Source organism: Choloepus didactylus, chromosome 10 (genome assembly GCF_015220235.1).
Source record: "Choloepus didactylus isolate mChoDid1 chromosome 10, mChoDid1.pri, whole genome shotgun sequence".
Classification (NCBI taxonomy): Eukaryota; Metazoa; Chordata; class Mammalia; order Pilosa; family Megalonychidae; genus Choloepus; species Choloepus didactylus.
The window spans coordinates 46,025,696-46,048,913 of NC_051316.1; the positions used below are offsets into that span (position 1 = coordinate 46,025,696).

General features: G+C 35.3%; 1 protein-coding gene across 2 annotated transcripts in view; it reads right to left on the minus strand.

The window, feature by feature from the left end:
- Positions 1-23,218, minus strand: part of SMC5 (structural maintenance of chromosomes 5) — a 177,178-nt gene that overhangs the window by 119,624 nt on the left and 34,336 nt on the right. For both annotated transcript variants that reach the window (XM_037796904.1, XM_037796903.1), the window contains exon 3: positions 12,403-12,455. In XM_037796904.1, the coding sequence (XP_037652832.1) occupies positions 12,403-12,455 (53 nt within the window). The remainder of the gene's footprint in view (positions 1-12,402; positions 12,456-23,218) is intronic.

Consider the following 23,218-nt stretch of genomic DNA (forward strand, 5'->3'; position numbering starts at 1 on the left):
GTTGAAAAAGGAAGGTTAGGGGCATGAAGGACACTGGAAGGAAAGAGAAGATAAAGACTGGGATTGTATAACTCAGTGAAACCTAGAGTGGTCAATGATTGTGATTAAATGTACAAATATGTTTTACATGAGGGAGAACAAATGAATGTCAACTCTGCAAGGTGTTAAAAATGGGCTGGTATTGGGGGAAAAATACAATCAATGTAAACTAGAGTCTATAGCTAACAGTAACACTGTTAATATGCTCCAATTAATTGTAACAAATTTGGGAGATTTAAACACATCACTCTCTCCTATAGACAGATCAACCAGACACAAGACCAATAAGGAAACTGAAATCCTAAACAATCTGATAAATGAATTTAACAGACATATATAGAATGTTACATCCCAGATCACCAGGATACACATTCTCTAGAGCTCATGGAACTTTCTCCAGAATAGATCATATCCTGGGACATAAAACAAGCCTCAATAAATTTAAAAAAATTGAAATTATTCGAAGTACATTCTCTGACTACAATGGAATACAATTAGAAGCCAATAACCATCAGAGACGTAGAAAATTCACAAATACATGGAGGTTAAACAACACACTCCTAAACAATCAGTGGGTTAAAGAAGAAATAGCAAGGGAAATTGCTAAATATATAGAGACAAAGAAAATGAGAACACAACATACCAAAACCTATGGGATGCAGCAAAAGTGGTACTGAGGGGGGAATTTATAGCACTAAACACATACATCAAAAAGGAAGAGTTAAAATCAAAGAACTAATGGAGCACCTGAAGAAGCTAGAAAATGAACAGCAAACCAATTCTAAACCAAGAAGAAAGGATTAAAGCAGAAATAAATGACATAGAGAACAATAACAACAACAAAAAAAAAAACAATAGAGAGAATAAATAACACCAAGAGTTGGTTCTTTGAGAAGATCAACAAGATTGACAAGCCCCTAGCTAGACTGACAAAATAAAAAAGAGAGAAGGCCTGTATAAACAAAAAAATGAATGAGAAAGGTGATATTACTGTGGATCCTGAAGAAATTTAAAAAATTATAAGAGGATACTATGAACAACTGTATGCCAACAAACTGGATAACGTAGAGGAAATGGACGATTTCCTGGAAACATATGAACAACGTAGTCTGAAAAGAGAAGAAACAGAAGACCTCAACCAACCAATCACAAGAAAAGAGACCCAATCAGTTATCAAAAAACTTGCTACAAATAAATGCCCAGGACAGATGGCTTCACAGGGAAACTCTACCAAACTTTCCAAAAAGAACTGATACCAATCTTACTTAAACTCTTTCAAAACTTTGAAGTAAATGGAACAGTACCTAACACATTTTATGAAGCTAACATCCATCTAATACCAAAACCAGGCAAAGATGCCACAGAAAAGGAAAACTACAGGCCAATCTCCCTAATGAATATAGATGTAAAAATTCTCAAGAAAATACTTGCAAATTGAATCCAAAGACACACTAAAAAAATCATACACCATGACCAAGTGGGGTTCATTCCAGGCATGCAAGGACAGTTCAACATAATTATCAATGTATAACAATACATTAACAAATCAAAGTAGAAAAATCAAATGATCATCTCAAGAGATGCTGAAAAAGCATTCAACAAAATCCATCATCCCTTTTTGATAAAAATATTTGAAAACACAGGAATTGAAGGAAACTTTCTCAATATGATAAAGAGCATATATGAAAAACTCACAGCCAGCATAGTACTCAATGGTGAGAGACTGAAAGCCTTCCCTCTAAGATCAGGAACGAGACAAGGATGCCCAGCGTCACCACTGTTATTCAACATTGTGCTAGAAGTGCTAGCCAGGGCGATCCAGCAAGACAAATAAATCAAAGGCATCCAAATCGGAAAGGAAGAAGTAAAACTGTCATTATTTGCACACGATATGCTCTTACATCTGGAAAACCCTGAGAAAGCGACGATATAGCTAATAGAGATAATAGAGAAATTTAGCAAAGTAGCAGCATACAAGATTAATGCACGTAAGTCAGTAATGTTTCTATATGCTGGAAATGAACAAAGTGAAGAGACGCTCAAGAAAAAGATACCATTTTCAACAGCAACTCAAAAAATCAAGTACCGAGGAATAATCTTAACCAAAGAAGGAAAAGACTGAAACAAAGAAAACTACATAACTCTACTAAAAGAAATAGAAGGGGACCTTAAAAGATGGAAAAATATTCCACATTCATGGATAGGAAGGCTAAATGTCAACAAGATATCAATTCTACCCAAACTCATCTACAGATTCAATGCAATCCCAATCAAAATTCCAACAACCTACTTCGCAGACTTGGAAAAGCTAGTTATCAAATTTATTTGGAAAGGGAAGATCCCTCGAATTGCTAAAAACACTCTAAAAAAGAAAAACAAAGTGGGAGGACTTACACTCCCTGACTTTGAAGCTTATTATGAAGCCACAATAGTTAAAACAGCATGGTACTGGCACAAAGATAGACATATTGATCAACGGAATTGAACTGAGAATTCGGAGACAGATCCCCAGATCTACGGCCGACTGATCTTTGATAAGGCCCCCAAAGCCACTGAACTGGAACATAAACAGTCTTTTCAACAAATGGGGCTGGGAGACTTGGATATCCGTATCTAAAAGAATGAAAGACGAACCCTACTTCACACCCTACACAAAAATTAACTCAAAATGGATCAAAGACCTCAATATAAAAGACAATACCATAAAACTCCTAGAAGATAATGTAGGGAAACATCTTCAAGACCTTGTATTAGGTGGCCACTTCTTAGACCTTACACCCAAAGCACAAGCAACAAAAGAATAGATAAATGGGAACTCCTCAAGGTTAGAAGTTTCTGTACCTCAAAGGAATTTGTCAAAAAGGTGAAGAGGCAGCCAACTCAATGGGAAACAATTTTTGGAAACCATGATTCTGAAAAAAGACTGATATCTTGCATATATAAAGAAATCCTACAACTCAATGACAGTAGTACAGACAGCTCAATTATAAAATGGGCAATAGGAAAGAAAAGACAGCTCTCTGAAGAGGAAATACAAATGACCAAGAAACACACGAAAAAATATTGTTTCACTAGCTACTAGAGATGCAAATTAAGACCACAATGAGATACCATCTCACACTAATTAGAATGGCTGCCATTAAACAAACAAGAAACTACAAATACTGGTGAGGATGTGGAGAAATTGGAACCCTTATTCATTGTTGGTGGGACTGTATAATGGTTCAGCTACTCTGGAAGACAGCCTGGCAGTTCCTTAGAAAACCAGATATAGAGTTACCCTTCGATCCAGCAATTTCACTTCTCAGTATATACCCAGAAGATCTGAAAGCAGTGACACAAAGAGATATCTGCATGCCAATATTCACAGCAGCATTTATTCACAATTGCCAAGAGAGGGAAACAACCCAAATGTCCTTCAACAGATAAGTGGATAAATAAAATGTGGTATATACACATGATGGAATACTACGCGGCAGTAAAAAGGAATGATGTCATGAAACATATGACAACATGGATGAACCTTGAAGACAGAAAGCTGAGCAAAATAAGCCTGGCAGAAAAAAAAAGAAATATTATACACTACCACTAATGTAAACATTGAAAAATGTAAAATAAATGGTTTATAATGTAGAATGTAGGGGAACTAAAGAGCAATTAATGAAGGGGGACCGATAACCCAGTAAGAACAGATAAGCTATTGTGGGTAAATTTAATATTCTGCAAATGCCCAGGAATGACTATGGTTTGTTAATTTCTGGTGTGTATGGTAAGAACAAGTTCACAGAAATGTTGCTATATTAGGTTATTTTCATGGGGTAGAGTAGGAACATGTTGGAAGTAAAGTAGTTATTTTATGTTAGCTGTCGTTTTCTTACTGCCTTGTTATGGTTTGTTTGAATTATTTTTTTATTGTATGTTTTTTAAAAAAATTTTTTCATATAGTTAATAGTTAAAAAAAAAAAAAAAAAACAATGAAAAAAATACGTAGAGCACCCCTGAAGAGCTGGGGGAGAATGCAGGGGTGTTGGGCTTCCCCACCTCGATGGTTGCTGATGTGCTCACAGACATACGGGACTGGTGGTTTGATGGGCTGAGTCCTCTACCATGGGACTTGTCCTTGGCAAGACTGTTGCAGCAAAGGAGAGGCTAGGCCCACCTATAATTGTGCCAAAGTCTCCTCCTGAATATCTCTTTGTTGCTCAGATGTGGCTCTCTCTCTCTAGCTAAGCCAACTTGGCAGGTAAAATCACTGCCCTCCCCTCTAACATGGGATCTGACACCCAGGGGAGTGAATCTCCCTGGCAACATGGAATATGACTCCCGGGGAGGAATCTAGGCCCGGCATTGTGGGATGGAGAACATCTCCTTGACAAAAAGGGGGATGTGAAAGGAAATGACAGAGAGATTCCAAAAGGAGCTGAGGGGTCACTCTGGTGGGCATTCTTAGGCACAATATAAACAACCTTTTTAGGTTCTAATGAACTTGAATAGCTAGCAGTAAATACCTGAAACTATCAAAGTACAACCCAGAACCCCTGAATCTTGAAGACGATTATATAAAAATGTAGTTTATGCAGGGGTGACAATGTGATTGGGAAAGCCATACGGACCACACTCCCCTTTGTCCAGTGTACGGATGGATGAGTAGGAAAAAAGAAGGCACCCAGTGTTCTTTTTTTATTATAATTTTTATTCTTATTATTTTTGTGTGTGGGGTAACAAAAATGTTCAAAAATTAATTTTGGTGATGAATGCACAACTCTATAATGGTACTCTGAACAACTGATTGTACGCTTTGTATGACTGCATGGTATGTATGGTATGTGAATATATCTCAATAAAATTTTAAAAAAATAGAGTTGAGAGGTCACTATGGAGGTTTTTCTTATGCATTATACAGAATATCCCATTTTAATTTTTTAGTGTATTGGAATAGCTAGAAGGAAATACCTGAAACTGTTCAACTCTGAAACCCAGTAGCCTTTATTTTTGAAGATGGTTGTATAAACTAAATAGCTTATACTGTGTGACCATGTGATTGCGAAAACTTTGTGGCCTCCACTTCCTTTATACAGTGTATGGCCAGATGAATAGAAAAATGAGGACAAAACGTAAATGAATAATAGGGACAGATGGAAGGTATGGGATGTTTTGGCTGTTCTTTTTACTTTAACTTTTTTTCTTATTCTTTTTTGTGTGTAGTGATGAAAATGTTCAAAACTCGATTGTGGTCATGAACACACAACTATATAATGGTACTATGAATAATTGTGCACCATGGATGACAATATGGTATGTGAATATACCTCAATACAATTTAATTAAAAACAAAAAAACCTATTGGCTTCACATCTTATTCAAAATAAAAGCCAAGTCCTTACATTTGTCTACAAGGCCCTATGAACTCGCTCCCTGATATTTGCATACCGTATCTTCTATTATTCTGCTCTTACTGGCCTCTATTTCAGGGCCTTAGCATTTGCAGATCCCTCTACTTGAAATGTTCTTCCCCCAAATATCTGCCTGGCTTACCCTCTTACCTCCTTCATGTCTTTGCTCAAACACCTCCTTTTTACTGATGTCTTTCTTGAACACCCTAATTAAACCTGTACTCCTCACCCTTGCACTCCCTGTCACCTCCATCCTGCTTTCCTGCTTTATTTTTCTACATAATACTTATCACCACCAAAAATAACAGGTATTTTACTTACGTATTCATCTGTATCCCCTCATACTACTGAATATAAATTCTACCAGGGCAGAGGGCTGTTTCCCCAATATATAGGCTAGCAATAAATACTTGCTAAATGAATGCATAAAAGCATGCCAAAAATTATTCTACCCACCATTACACTCAATGAGTATGTGCCAAGACAATGCATTTGTTCAATAAAAATAACAATTTCAACAACTAATGCTGAGTTGTTTTTTACTGGACACTCTGAAGGCTATGTGAATCCTAGTGGAGCAAGTGATCACAATGTAATCTGTGGAAAGGAAACATCCTCTGTGTCATACTTGGTAATGGAACGCTGGTTAATGGTAACCGGTTAGATTCTTGTAGTATGTACTGCACAACAAATTTACCTCTTTAGAAGAAAAAAAAAAAAAATAGACCTTGGTGGCTGAGCGCAGACAGTCAGAGGTGCTTAAGACTTGCAGCTACTACTGGACTTTTGAAACTTAAAATGCTAATATTCTCTCCATATTTTATAAATAGATTGGGTTTGTTTATTTGTTTCAGTTTCAACATCTAAGAAATAGGGGTTATCAACCAATGATACCAAGGCTAACCCAGGAGTATAGTTGGCAATCAGTATTTTTTTTTAAATTTGAGACATAATTCACACACCATAAATCCACCATTTTAAAGTGAAAATTCAGTGGCTTTTAGTACACTCAACAAAGATGTACAACTACCACCACTATCTAACTCCAGAATTTTCATCACTCCCAAAAGAAACCCCATCCCCACTTACAATCAGTCTTCATTCCCTACTCTCCTCACACCCTGACAACCACTAATCTACTTTCTGTCTCTACGGATTTGCCTATTCTGGACATTTTACATAAATGGAATCATATATTATGTGTCCTTTTGTGTTGGAATTATTTTACTGTGCATAATGTTTTTAAGACTCGTGCTGTAGCATGTATCAGTACTTCATTCTTTTTTATGGCTGATTAACACTGCATTTAAGGATATACCACATTTTGTTTATCCATTAAGAACCATATTAAGAATTTGTCTTTAGCCTACCAATCATTCTTTCACAGATTTCAAGGTTCCACCCCATGTCAGAATCCCTATTGCAGTGATCACAAATGCAGACTCCTGGAGTCGACCCCACAGCATCTAGCAGATTGCTGCTAGACGGACACTGGGTTGCTTCCACTTTTGCTATTATGGGTAACACTTCTATGAATATTCATGTACAAATTTTTGTATGAACATGTTTTTATATCTCTTGGGTACATACTCATGAGTTGAACTGCTAGGTCCATTAGTAACTGCACGTTTAAGTTTTTTGAGGAATTGCCAAAACTGTTTTCCAAAGCGGCTGCACCATTTTACATTCCCGCCAGTAATTTATAAGGGCTCTAATTTCTCCACATCCTACCAAACACTTTTTGTTGTCAGTCTTTTTGATTATAGCCAACCTAGGGGTGTGAAGTCATATCTAATGCTTTTGATTTGTGTTTCCCTAATGACTAATGATGTTGAACATCCTTCCATGTGCTTATTGGCCATGTGTATATCTTTAAAGAAATGTCTATTCAATTCCTTTGCCCATTTTTAAATTGGGTTATTTGTCTTTCTATTGTTGAGTTACAAGCGTTCTTTCTGAATTTTGTATACAGACCCTTATCAAATATATATTTGCAAATATTCTCTGCCATTCTGTGGGCTGTCTCTTAACTTTCTTGATAGCATCTTCTGATGCATAAAAATTTTAAATTTTGATGAAATCCAGTTTATCTATATTTCCTTTGGTTGCTTGTGCTTTTGGGGTTATATCTAGGAAATCATGCCTATTCCAAGGTCACAAAGATTAACACCTATATTTTCTAGTTTTAGCTCTTACATTTAGGTTTGATCCATTTGAGAAAATTTTTGTGTAACATGTAAGATGTGAATCCACATCTTTGTTGTTTTGTTTTGGGCACGTGGATATCCAGTTGTACCAGCACTGTTTGCTGAAAAGACTTTTCTTTACCCATTAAATGGTTCTGCCATTCTTGTAGAAATCTACTGATCATAGACATATAGGTGTATTTCCAGGCTCTCAATTCTATTTCATTGATCTATGTTATCTAACCTTAGGTCAGTACCATGCTGTCTTGATTACTATAAGCTTTGTAGGTGGTTTTGAAATAGGGAAGTATGAGATCTCCAACTTTATTCTTCCTTTTTTACGATTATTTTAGAAACCTGGTTTCTTGTAATTCCATATGAATTTTAGGATCGGCTTGCCCATTTCTGTAAAAAAGACAGTTGGAAGTTTGATACATATTGCACTGAATCTGTAGATCAATTTGTGGACTTCGGCCATCTTAACAATATTAAGTCTTCCATTCCATGAACACAGGGTGTCTTTTCATTTATTTAAGTCTTCTTTAATTTCTTTCAACAATGTTTTGTAGTTTTCTGTGTATAGATCTTCCACTTCCTTGATTAAATTTACTCCTAGTTATTTTATGCTTTCTGATACTATGGTAAATGGAACTGTTTTCTTAATTTCCTTTTCTGATTGTTCACTGCTAATATACAGAAATACAATTGATTTTTTATATGAATATTCCATCTTACAACTTTGCTCAACTTGTTTATTAGCTCTAATTGTTTTTGTGAATGCTTTAGGGTTTTCTATATACATGAAGTCATTTGCAAATGGAATTACTTCTTCCTTTTCAATCTGTATGCCTTTTATTACTTCCTTTTCTTGCCTAACTGCCCTAGCTAGAATTTCCAGGAATGTTGAACAGAAGTGGCAAGAGTGGACATCTTTGTCTTGTTCTTGATTTTAGAGGAAAAATTTTCAGTTTTTCATCATGAACTATGAAGTTACCTGTGGGTTTTTCAGAGGTGCTCTAAATCAGATTGAGGAAGTTCCTTTTTTTCTATTCCTAGTCTATTGAGTATTTTCATCATGAAAGGGTTTTGGATTCTATTAAATGCTTTTTCTATGCCTGTTTACATGATCTGGCAATTACTTTTATAAACCAATTTGATGGCTGGCACATTTGGTATCCTTTTATCAAAATCAAAAACTCCCAAAATTATTCCCTCCCCAATAGAATTTAAGCCTCCATAAATATTGCTATCTTCCCTTCTTAACTATCAAGGTTGTAGAGCCATACTCCTTATAAAGGGAATCACTTCATTTTATAGCACTCATCACTGAAATAATATCTTGGCAATTCTTGAGCCATGATATATACATCCACCTTTGAAAACAAATCACTGTACCTTAGGCATGGAAATAGCAATAACTGAAATAAACCTCTAACAAAGAAAGGTAAACTGAAAGAAAAAATTACTGAGGTTAAGTATCTTTTCGTATCTCACACCTCATTTATATTTTTCCTATTTGCCCATTTTGTCTCTCTTGTAAATTGTCTTTGTCCATCCTTCTCGTTCATAATTAAAACAATTTTGAAAGTAATAGATGTATTTTTATAAAAAGTAAAAAATTTCTAAAGTATATACTGTAAAAAATATGAAAATCTCCTTTAACATACCTTTATATACCATTACCCTCACCGTTGAGGGGAATGGTAAAATATTCTTTCAGGTGGTCGTTAAAGGGGTGTATCATTCCAGACCCTATTCTATTGCATAAAAACACATACACAAATACAGTTGCATTTTTTTTTTCCTTTTTTTCATAAGAGTGATCATTTGGCATGAATTCTACAGTGTGGATGTTTCCACTTACATTTGCAACCTCTTACTGATAGATATTTAGGTTGTTTACAATTTTTCATATTAAAATTAGGGAAAAGCTAATTTTGTACACATGTATAAACATTCTCTAGAACAGATATTTGTTAAGTAGAATAACTGAATGAAAGACTACGAATATTTTAATTGTTGACAGATACTGCCAAATAGGATATATTGATTATACTCCCATGGACAGTGAATGACTGTAACCACTTCCCTATACCTTCACAATATTGGATGTTATTTTAAAATTTTTCCAAGCTGAGAGAAAGAAAAAATTTTCATTATTTTGATTTTCTTGGTAACTAGTGAGATTTATCCTTTTTTATATTTATTGACCATTTATTTACTGTCAATGACATGTTCAATGTCTTTGCTCATTTTTCTATTAGGTTGTTTGTATTTTTTACTGATTTATATTAGTCACTGCTATTTTAGTAATTTTAAGACTTATGCATGTTATCTGTGCTGGAATTGTTTTCTCCCATCTGTCATTCCTGCCCATTATTTTTGGTTAGATTTCTAAGCAACCAAAATTTTCTATCTTACCTTTTATGTTTACTGAAATTCCTGTTCTGCTTAGAAAAGCTTTCTCTGCTCCCAAGGTTTTAAAAATGTTCTACCTTTTTTTTCTATTATTTTCAGTGTTACATACCTTTTCACTCAGGTTTTAATACATATAGATTTTACTATTTGTGTATGGCATTAGATAAAGATCCAAATTATATTTTAAAAACTTAATAGCCAATTTATTGAATAGTTTAAATCCCATACATATTTAAACTGACACTTTTATACTAAATTAATTTCTTAGATACATTTGGATCTGTTCCTAATTTCTCTATTCTGACCCTCTAATTTTCTGTACCAGTACTATACTGCTTTGTATCAACAGATTTATGGTATACTTTAACATCTGGGACACAGAAATTTTCTTTACTATTCGGTTTTTTCAAAAGCTTCCACATTTATTCTTCCAGATGAACTTTATTATAAACTTGTAAACCTACCTATTGAGACTCTGGTTGGAAATGCATTAAATTTATATACTAATTTGGGAAGGACTGACATATTAATGACACTAACTTTATCCTTCTAGGAACATTAAAATGCTTCTCCATTTATATAGTCTTGGTTTTATATCCTTCAGTAAAATTCTACCTTTATACAGTCATACCTTGGAGATATTGTGGGTTCGCTTCTAGACCACCGCAATAAATTTTTAGTCTCCCACTGCACATAAAAGTTACACTTACACTATACTGTAACCAGTGTGCAATAGCATTATGTCTTTAAAAAAAAAACAAAAACAATGTACATACCTTAATTTAAAAATACTTTATTGCTAAAAAGTGCTAACCACCATCTGAGCCTTCAGAGTGTCTTAATTTTTTGCCGGTGGAGGGTCTTGCCTCAATGTTGATGGCTGCTGAGAGATCAGGGTGGTAGTTGCTGAAGGCTTGGGTGGCTGTGGCAATTTCTTAAAATAACACAACAATGAAGTTTGCCACAATGATCAACTCTTCCTTTCACTAAACACTTAAGAGGCCATTGTAGGGTTATTAATTGGCCTAATTTTAATATTGTTATGTTTCAGGGAATAGGGAGGCCCGAGGAGAGGGGAAAGATTAAGGAACAGCCAGTCAGTGGAGCAGTCAGAATACACACAACATTTATCAATTAAGTTCGCCATCTTTAATGGGTGTGGTTTGCAGCACCCCCAACAATTATAACAGTAAAGTCAAAGATCACTGATCACAGATCACCATAACAGTTACAGTAATAATGAAACAGTTTGAAATATTGTGAGAATTACCAAAATGTGACAGAAGTCATGAAGTGAGCACATGCTGTTGGAAAATGGTGTCAAGAGACCTGTTGAATGCAGGGTTGCCACAAACCTTCAATTTGTAAAAAAAAAAAAAATGCAGGATCTATGAAGCAGGATAAAGTGAAGTGTAATAAAACAAGGTATGCTTGTTGGGTATGATCTTTTATCCATTTTCTTTTTACTTCCATGGGGGTCTGTTTTTCAACTCCACGTCAAATAATTTTTCCAAAAATTTTTTGTGTAAAAGATCAAAATGCCAGTTTCTTCATATCCTATAAAGACAGGGCTACCAGATGATCTTTACGAGCTATTCCAGTTCAAAAATCCCATGACTTTCTGTAAGAACTACTATATAGAAAAGCAAACCTTCCTAAAACAACACCCTACAAATCATCTAAACTATGTTCATTTTCATGTGTAAAAGACAGTTTATACACCAAGGGTGATAAATTGCTTTCATTTTGAATACAACATCTGAATACAACTCATCATAAATGACTACCAAGAACGATAAATAGAGAACATCCAGGCTCTAGAGAAAAGAATACCATGATGCATTACTGATTTCTACCATGAGGGAGTGAATGGAAAAGAGTGACTGAAGTGCCAAGTATTTGCCATACATGAGACATACCAAACTATTAACAAGGGTTATTTCTAGAAGTAGATCAAGAGAAGGAGAAGGCTTTCATTTTTAACTTTATACACTTCTATATTGTTTATATTTTTTTAAACAGTCAATTTTACTTTCAAAATCAGCAACAAACAACAGATATTTAAATTTATGCAAAATATTTCAACTTCCTAATATCTAACAGTGATATATTTCTAGCTCATAACCATGATTATAAACATAGTTTCCTTAGGAATTTTTCCAAAAGAAAATTCTTACAATTTAGATTTTAAAAGACTTGCAAAACAAAGTAAAAGCTTACTTGTTTGGATAAAGTATTCTTTAAATATTATTCTTAATATATATGCCATAATACTATATTACTACTATTTTCTGAAGTCATGAGGAAAGCATGAACATAAGCTAAGAAATTAGGAAAAAAGTGGTTTTGGCACCTTCAACACTTACAATTCAATTTCAACCATGCCTTTGGAACATCCTCGCTTCACAAAAAAGCCAACCTAAGATACAAAAAAAAAAAAAAGAGTGAGATGTGAGATTACTTTCCCGGGTTAACAATCAGAGATTTAGCAAAGTCATTTCTAAACCGATTATGATTCTTTCAATAACTATTTTGTACATCCGTTCTCATTACTCTCTAAACGTACCCTTCCCAGACTTCAGCCAATTGTTTCCGCCCACAAATAATAACAGGAATATTAGTTAACATTTATTGAACCTCTACGTGCCAGATGGTTAGTCTCTTAGGAAACTAGTGACAAGGTAATTAGTGGCAGAGCAAGGATTTGAACCCAGGTAATCTGGCTCGAGCCTGTATATTTAGTTAACCATTACACTAAACTCTCTCTCAAGAAAGAAGAGAAAAAGAGAACAGTGGAAAATAGGTCATATTGCCTAATCACAAAAAGCTATACCAAGCTCTACTAACAACGAAGACTATGAAATCACACAGATTAAATACTACTAACATACTAACAATCACTCTGCTATTCCCTATCTTGTTATTATTAAGGATATAGTCACCAAGAATCTTTTGAAAAAGAGCAATATTACTACAATTTACATGTAAAACATATATTTAAGCTACTTTCTATATGTATACAAGCATAAGCTCATCTATGAAAACAGATCCTAGGCCTTAAAAAAATCAAATTGGGTCTTAAATCAGGCTATAAGTAATACCAAAAAAGGTAGAAAATAAACCTTGGAAATAATTATCGTTTTAAATAGTGGTGATGACAATTATAACCACAAGAACTAACATTTATTAGGCCTCTACTATATACTGCTATACTAACCACTTTACATGTGTTTTACCATTTAATACTTACAAGCAACCTTATGAGGTATCTACACTATACCGTTTTATAGACATGTAGATATATATATCTCTATTTTATAGATGATGAAACTGAGGCCCAGAAAGATGAAAAGGTAAGCCTGTTCTTGTAACCAGGATGTAGAGTTTAAGGATTAAAACATCAGTGTCTAGGTTAGCTCATTCTATGTGTTTATAGGCAGTGAATTCTAAAGCAGAGTGACTGTTGAGGCTGCCCTGCTGAGATCATTCCCCTAGTGCCAGGAGTGTTGGCTCCTGCTGGTTCACAGTCAAGTTACCCCCAGGATTTTCCTCTGGCCAAAGGGGGCTCTCACCCAAGGTTACACCACAGGAAGCATTCCACATACCATGACTGGTCATTGTCAGATACAAAGGCCTTTGGAACAAAGCTGAAGGGCCTTCCCAGCTTTAGAGCTCAAGGATAAGCTCATGCCTCTGTTGTAACTTCATCGCAGCTCAACTTCTCCCTTTCCCTAACCCTCCCTTTACCCTCGCTCCTTTATAGGGATGTCATTTCAACTCTGCCACATACAAGTTGTTTGACCTGGGGCAGGTGACTTAACCTCCCTCTGTTTCAGTTTGCTCACAGATACGGAAGGCAATGGCATCTCACTTTGTGAGAGTGCTATCTACTCATTAGCTTGAAACAATTAAAATACATGGTACCAATGGGAAGAAAAAAAAAACCAGGAGGCAGTTCTTGCAAATGCTTTCGGTAAATTTTTACATTAGCATTTAAATAAAAATACAACATTAAAATATTCTCACTGAGGACTTGGGCAGCCCCCAAATACATCTGTGGATACCCAAAGGTCTGCTGTCTGTGGTCTAGCAAACACTGCACTCCACAGACTCCTTTAAAAAACCTAATGCTCTAGGATGAGAAGAGATGCATTTTCTTTATGGTAAAAATAAACATGGGAAGGTTGGTGAAAATTGTTACAGTTAACCCACGCCAACTGTACAGCCCTTTAAGTAAAACCCAGGTTGTTATACAGAGATAAGGATTTAATAAATTACTTCTGATGATTAAAAAATTATATGTCAGTATACATAAAAATTTGAGCTGGTCCTCAAAAGTGACCTACTCTAGCGCCTTCACCTTTGAATTGAAGGAAAGCTAAGCTCTAGACAATTAATTGGCTAAGGTCACAAGACTAATCATTAATAGAGAGCAGTATCTTCTTTTATCCCACAAAAGTCTCCACATAACAATTTTTTTAAAGCCCAAATATTTTTAATGAGTTTATATATAATATCAAAAGATATTTTGCTTCAGTCTTCTAACCCTACATTAAATTTTATGCCTGGCCAAGAAATTTGCAATGTCATTTCGATAATAGTATTGCAATATTTGTAGTAGTTTTAGAAAAGAATCATGCCAAGTTTTTTTAAACAATATTTTAAAGTGGGCTGAAAACTCAACTTCCAAAGTTTTTCTAAACATGTTTTTACTTGAAATATTTTAATGGTGTCTTTTGATGAAAAAGTTTCTTAATTTTGTAACAGTGTATTTATCAATATTTTCCTTTTTGATCTGCACTTTTCTCTTGTGTAACAAATGTCTCTTTAACCCAAAGTCAAGAAGATATTCTCCTTTATTATCGGTATCTTCTAAAAACTTTTTTGGTCAATCACATTTGGATTTTCAATCCACCTGTAGTTGATTTTTGTTTAGAGTGTGAGGATGAAGTTCAATTTCATTTTTTTCCTACATGGATAATCAACCATCTCAGCTGTTACTATTTACTGATTAGTCCATTTTTTCTCCATGGATCTACAATGCCAGTTCTGTCATAAAGCAAGTTTCTATTAATCGTGGCTTGTTATCTGGACTCTGTTCCAACCCATCACATTAGTCTGTGGTCTATTCCTATACTGCTACCACAATGTGTTAGTTACTAAAACTTCACATTAAATTTTCATATTTGGGAGGTCAAGTCTCCCCACTTGGTTCTTTTTCCCTTAGGAGTATCTTTGCTATTCTTTGCCCTTTTGTCTTCCACATAACTTTTAGAACCAGCCTGTAATTTGCTATAGACACTGAACATGTACATCAATGTGAAGAATGATATTTTCATATGAGATCTTCCTGTTCGTTAATCTCTCTCCATTTACTTAAGTCTTCTCTAATGTTCTTAAATAAACTTTTATAATTTCTTTATGCATGTCTTACACATCTCTTGTTAATCTATTGTCATATAACTTGTAGTTTTGCTGTTACTATAAATGTTATCTATTCTCAATTAATTGCATTGCTAGTGCACAGAAATGCAATTGATTTGTTATATAACACAACATCTAATAATCCAGATAAATTTCCACATTAATTCATCAAAAGGTATGCTGCAGATTCCTTTATGGTTTTTATGCAGACACTCATATATTCTGTGAATGGCAGTTTTTTTTCTTTCTTGCTAACCCATATACCTTTCCTCTGCCTAACCTTACTGTTCTAGCTAGAATTCTCATCACAATGTTGAATAGTAGTGATAGAAAGCAAACTCATTTTGTTCCTGCGTTTGCTGTAAATTTTCATAGACTGGTTTTATAAAATTAAGAGTTTCCTTCTATTCTTAATTTGCTAAGAATTTTTAATAATAAATCACTGTAAAGTTTAAATGACTCTTTTCTCTATTGAGATGATGGTACAGTTCTATCTTTTAACGGGGTGTGTTATGATAATTTTTCTTAATAGTCAAGCAATTCTCATTCTGTAAACAAATTCACCTTGGGTCATAATGTATTATGCATTTTATGTATTACTGGAATTAACTTTTTTTTTAAGATTTTTCCTTTCATATTCCTGATGAAACTGGCCTGTGATTTTTCTCCTTCCATTCTTGACTGATTTTGGTAACCAAAGTCATATTTTTGAAAGACTGTGTAAGATAGGAATGAATGGTGTTAAAACTAATCCATACTGTCTTGTCTCGTGTTCTCTTTGTAAGAAAAATTTAATTAGCTGATTTAATTTATTTAATCTTTTTCTACTTAGAGTCAATTCTAGTAATTTACATAGTTATAGAAATCTATCCAGTCATAATTTTTTAAATTAAACTGTATTGGCATTAAGTTGTTCATAATGTCTCTTATCTTCTTTGGCATCTCTGTTGCATCCTGGTCCTGCTTCTGTGGTAGTTACTAGGGCAGTTCATGAATATACTCGTTTTCCTTCCATAAGCATGAAGGATTATACTTGTTCACTCCCTTTGAAGCAAGGTGTGGCTTTGTGATTTGTTCTGTCCAATGAAATGTGAGTGGAAGCACTATATGTCACTCTTCAGAGTAAATTTTAACAGCCAGCTCCCTTTTCCCTGAGTGGGTGAACATGGAAGTGTATGGTGAGATGAAGCCTCCTTCAGATGAGGGTGCAGAGACCACAACGAAACTACACAGATTGGATATGTAGCAAGTGAAAGAACTGACACTTGTTAAACCACTGAAATTTCTGGCATTATCTGGTTATCACAATATCTTAATTATTACTGTTCCCTTTCTTTTCTGCATAATATTTTCTTTCTTTTGTTCTATTTTTCCCTTACTCAATCTTCTCAGAAGTAACTGATTTCATTAGCCCTTTTAAAGAGCAATTTTGGATTTGTGCCCCCTATTATATCACTATTTACAATTTCATTTATTTCTACTCTTATTTTTTAATTTCCATTAAGATTTCTTTTTGACCTATGTATAATACAGAGGTATTATTTTTTAACCCAAACAAATGGGGAAAACTTCATTTATCTTTTTGTCATTATTTCTATCTTACTTGAATGGTAGTCAGAGAATATGAACTTACGATATCATTTGCTTACTTTTTATACTTGTTTTATTGCTCCGTATATGGTTAATATTTATAAATGCTCCAATTGTGCTTGAAAAGAATTATGTTTTTCCATTGCTGAATGCAATGCTTTGTTTTTAACATGGCCATTAGTTCAAGCCTGTTAACTTTGATGTTTGAATCCTGTGTAGTCTTGCTTTGAATCCTGTGTAGTCTTGCTTATTTTTCACCTGAATGACCTCCTGATTATTTATAGTTATCCCATTATGACTACAGCTTTGTTAACTTCTCATCAGAGTTCTGTCAACTTCACATATGTATATATTTTTTTAAACCATTTATCTTTTAGAAAATAAATTTTTAGAAAACTCAAAAACGTTCACAGATAAGTGCACATATCTTTTTTAATGCAATTTTACTGAGATATATGCACACACCATAAAACCATCCAAAATATACACTCAATGGCTCACAGTATCATCACATAGTTGTGCATACATCCCCATGATCAAATTTAGAACATTTTCACTCCTCCAAAAAATAAATAAAAACAAAAAAGAAAACCCAAATCCTCTCATACCACTTAACACCTCCCTAATTACTGACTTATAGTATTAGTCTGGTACATTTATTACTGTTGATAAAAGAATATTAAAATATTACTCTCAACTGTAGTACATATTTTGCAATAGGTACATTTTCCCCCATATACCCCACTATTATTAACTTCTTGTATTAGTGTCATATATTTGTTCCAGTTCATGAAAGATCTTTTTTTTTTTAATCATCATTTTATTGAGATATATTCACATACCACGCAGTCATACAAAACAAATTGTACTTTCGATTGTTTACAGTACCATTACATAGTTGTACATTCATCACCTAAATCAATCCCTGACACCTTCATTAGCACACACACAAAAATAACAAGAATAATAATTAGAGTGAAAAAGAGCAATTGAAGTAAAAAAGAACACTAGGTATCTTTGTCTGTTTGTTTGCTTCCCCTACTTTTCTACACATCCATCCATAAACTAGACAAAGTGGAGTTTGGTCCTTATGGCATTCCCAATCCCACTGTCACCCCTCATAAGCTACATTTTTATACAACTGTCTTCGAGATTCATGGGTTCTGGGTTGTAGTTTGATAGTTTCAGGTATCCACCACCAGCTACCCCAATTCTTTAGAACCTAAAAAAGGTTGTCTAAAGTGTGCGTAAGAGTGCCCACCAGAGTGATCTCTCGGCTCGTTTTGGAATCTCTCTGCCACTGAAGCTTATTTCATTTCCTTTCACATCCCCCTTTTGGTCAAGAAGATGTTCTCCATCCCACGATGCCGGGTCTACATTCCTCCCCGGGAGTCATATTCCACGTTGCCAGGGAGATTCACTTCCCTGGGTGTCTGATCCCACGTAGGGGGGAGGGCAGTGATTTCACCTTTCAAGTTGGCTTAGCCAGAGAGAGAGGGCCACATCTGAGCAACAAAGAGGCATTCAGGAGGAGAGTCTTAGGCACAAATACAGGGAGGCCTAGCCTCTCCTTTGCAGCAACCGTCTTCCCAAGGGTAAAACTTATGGTAGAGGGCTCAACCCATCAAACCACCAGTCCCCTATGGAAAGATCTTTTTTATATTTGTACAGTTAATCACAGTCATTGTCCACCACAAGATTCACTGTGTCATACAGTTCCATGTTTTAAACTCCACTACATTCCCCTTTCCACTACATTCATACCCCATTAAGCACTGTTATTTATTCTCACAATAATGTGCTACCATCACCTCTATCAATTTCCAAATGTTTAAGTTCAGCCTTGTGAAACATTCTGCACATATTAAGAGACCAAGCTCCATTCCTCAGTTTCATTGTACATTCAGGTAACCAATATTCTGCATTTTATGTCTATGAGTTTACACATAATTAGCTCATATTAGTGAGAACATACAGTATTTGTCCTTTTCTGTCTGACATTTCACTTAACTTAATGTCCTTGAGGTTCATAAATGTTGTTGGGTGCTTCAGGACTTCACTCTTTCTTACTGCTGAATAATATTCCAACGCATGTCTACACCACATTTTCTTTATCCATTCATCTGCTGATGGACACGAGTTGTTTCCATCTTTTGGCAATTGTGAATAATGTTGCTACGAACACTGCTGTGCAAATGTCTGTTTGTGTTTCTGTTTTCAGATCTTCTGGGTATATCCCGAGTAGTGGGACTGCTAGGTTGTAAGGGAACTCTATACTTGGCTTCCTGAGGACCACCAAACTATTGTCCATAGCAGCTGTACCATTTTACATTTCCATGAGCAGTAAATACGTGTTCCAATTATCCACATCCTCTCTAACACTTGTAGTTTCCTGTTTGTTTAATAGCAGCTGATCCAGTAGGTGTGAGATGGCATCTCATTGTGGTTTTGATTTGCATTTCCCTAATACCTAGTGAACCTGAACATCTTTTCATGTGCTTTTCAGTCATCTGTATTTCCTCTTTGGAAAAATGTCTATTCATGTCTTTTGCCCATTTTTTAATCGGATTGACTTTTTATTGTTGAGTTGTAGAATTTCTTTAGATATTCTGGATATCAACTCTTTTCAGACATGTAGTTTCCAAATATTTCTCCCATTGAGTCGGTTGCCTTTTCACCCTTTTGACAAAGTCCTCGAAGCACTGAAGTATTCAATTTTGAGGAGTTCATTCCCATTTATCTATTTCTTCTTTCACTGCTTGTGCTTTTTGCGTAAAGTCTAAGAAACTACTGCCTAATGCTATATCTTGAAGATTCTTCCCTACATTTTCTTCTAGGAGTTTTATGGTACTGGTTCTTATAATTACATCTTTGATCCATTTTGAGTTAATTTTGTACAGAGTGTGAAACATGGGTCCTCTTTCATTTTTCTGATTATGGATACCCAGTTCTCCCAACACCATTTATTGAAGAGACTGTTCTGTTCCAGTTCAATGGACTTGAGTATTTGCATATTTAAAAAAAATCACTGAAGAGTAGCTTTCGCTGACCCTGGCTTCTGATTTCTTCTCCTCGTAAGGCCTCCCGTAATATGGATTAAGAGCTACCCTGACACAGTTGGCCATACCTTAATTAATAATGTCTTCAAAAGGTCCTAGTTTTAAATATATTCACACCCCCAGAAGCATGGATTAAGATTAAGAACTTGTCTTTCCTGTGGTTCATATTCAACCTACCATAACCGGACTTTAAACAACTGTGCTATAAGATAACAAGGACAACAGAAACAGCTTCTATCTGCCAGAATCACCAGTTTCCATGAGCTATAAAGACTCTCCTTTCCACAGCAGGGCTCTGGTTCCATAAGCAGTTCTGTGGTTTGACTTCCCCTTGGTCTTGCCCTCTACATGTTGTGATCTCACTCAAAATTGTCTGAGGTTGGGAGCTCATATATCACTGAATCGCCAGGCAGAATTGAGCTCCTCAAGGGAACTAAGGATTCGGCTGGCTTACGACAGCACAACTCCTCCTCCGCAGAAGCCCACGGGGTGCATAACCGAGAGGCAGGGGAGCCGCACGGAAGAGACTGGAGCCCTACAACAAACCCAGGGACTTGTGGGTCCATGGCAGAGAGGGAGTGAGGGGGTCTGAGCTGAAGGGGTGGACACTTGCCACAGACCCAGGGTATGAAGACCCAGGTACTGGGTCTTAAAGCTGACTTCCCTGCCAAACTGCACAGGGCACAACCCTCACCCACAGGGCTGGTGGTCCCCATGGTACACAGAAAATTGGTGCACTGATTGGACACCCACATGGTTTGGTTTGGTTGTTTATACACTTGCTGTATAAACAAAGTTGGGGAGAAGTGGATTGTTGATAAGCGGTGGCTTGGTAGTGCCATCTGCTGGTAAGTCAGGGACAGCGCAATGCATCCAAATGTAGCTCTGTCAAATTACAGACAATTGTTTAAATAAGCCTGCATATACTAAAAGAACACTATCAAGATAACCAAATGTCCAGAGGCCAAAAACAACAGAAAATTATAAAGCATATGAAGAAACTAGAAGATATGGATAACCCAAACACCCAAATTAAAAAATCAGAGGAGATACAGAACTTGGAGAAATTAATCAAAGAAGTAATCACAAACACCAATACCATGGCTCAGGATATAAAGGACTTCAAGAAGACCCTAGAAGAGCATAAAGAAGAATTTACAAGAGTAAATTAAAAAATAGAGGATCTTATAGAAAGAAAAGAAACTGTTGATCAAATTAAAAAGATTTTTGATACACACAGTACTAGGTTAGAGGAAACTGACGAAATAAGCAAACTGGAAGAGAGTAAGAAGGAAAGTGAAAGCACAAAAGAACAAATGGTGAAAAAATAAAAAATTTCGAAATGTATCTCACAGACATGATGGACAACATGAAGTGTACCAATATAACAATCACTGGTGCTCCAGAAGGGAAAGAGAAGGGTAAAAAACTAGGACGAGTATTCAAAGACACTGCTGGAAAGAACTTCTCAACCTTTCTGAACAACATAAATATGCAAATCATAGATGCCTAACGAACTCCAAACAGAGTAAATCCAAATACACCCAATCTGAGAAATATTCTGACTGTCAAATGCTGAAGAGAAGGGGTGAGTTCTGAAAGCAGCAAGAGAGAAGCAATTCACCACATACAAGGGAAACAACATAAGACTAAGTAGTGACTACTCAGCAGCCACCACGGAAGCAAGAAGGCAGTGGTATGACATATTTAAAATTCTGAGAGAAAAAATGCCAACTAACAATTCTTTATCCAGCAAAGCTCTCCTTCACATCTGAGGGAGAGTTTAAAAGCTTCACAAACAATGATGAAAGAATTTTCTAACAAGAGACCTGCTCTACAAGAGATACTAAGCGAGCCCTACTGGCAGAGAAACAAAGAAAGGAGAGAGAGGCATGGAAAAGGGCACAGAACTAAAGAGTTTTACCAAGGATACGTTAAATGAAATAAAGAGAGGGAGGGGAAAAATCTATTTGACAAATAAAAACCAAAGGACATGATGCCTGATTCAAGAACTGCCTTCAAAGTAGTAACGTGGAATGTGAACAGATGAAACTCCCCAATTAGAAGTTACAGATTGGCAGAATGGATTAAAAAACATAAACCATCAATACACTGCTTACGAGAGACTCCTCTTAGACCCAGACACAAAGAAACTGAAAGTGAAAGGATGGAAAAAAATATTTCATAAAAGATAAAGCCAAAAGAAAGCAGGAGTAGCAATATTAATCTCAGATAAAACAGACTTTAAATGTAAAGGATGCCATGAAAGACAAAGAAGGACACTATATACTAATAAAAGGGATAAATCAACAAGAAAAAAATAATAATAAATGTCTATGCACCCAATCAAGGTGTCCCAAAGTACATGAGACAAACATTGGCAAAACTGAAGGAAGCAATAGATATTTCCACAATAATTGTAGGCAATATCAAGACATCACTTTCTCCTATAAATAGATCAACCAGACAGAGGGACAATAAGAAAACTGAAAAACTAAACAGTGTGATAAATGATTTAAACTTAGACATATATAGAGCATTACATCCCAAATCAACAGGGTATACATTCTTCTCTAGGACCCATAGAACTTTCTCCAGAATAGATCATAGGCTGAGCAACAAAACAAGCCTCAATAAACTTAAAAAGATGGAAATTATTCAAAGGACATTCTCTGATTACAGTAGAATACAACTAGAAGTCAAAAACCATCAAAGATTTAGAACATTCACAAATATCTGGAGGCTAAACAACACACTCCTAAACAATCAGTGGGTTAAAAAAGAAATAGCAAGAGAAACTGCTAAATATCTCGAGACAAATGAAAACAAGAGCACAACATACCAAATTTATGGGATGCAGCGAAGGTGGTATTGAGGGGGAAACTTATAGCTCCAAATGCATACATTAAAAAGGAAGAAAGAGCTGAAATCAAAGAACTAATGGAACAACTGAAGAAGCTAAATAGTGAACAAATCCTAAATGAAGCAGAAGGATTAAAGCAGAAATAAATTACATAGAGAATAAAAAAAAATAGAGAGACTAAATAAAACCAAAAGTTGGTTCTTTGAGAAGATCAACAAGATTGACAAGCCCTTAGCTAGACTGACA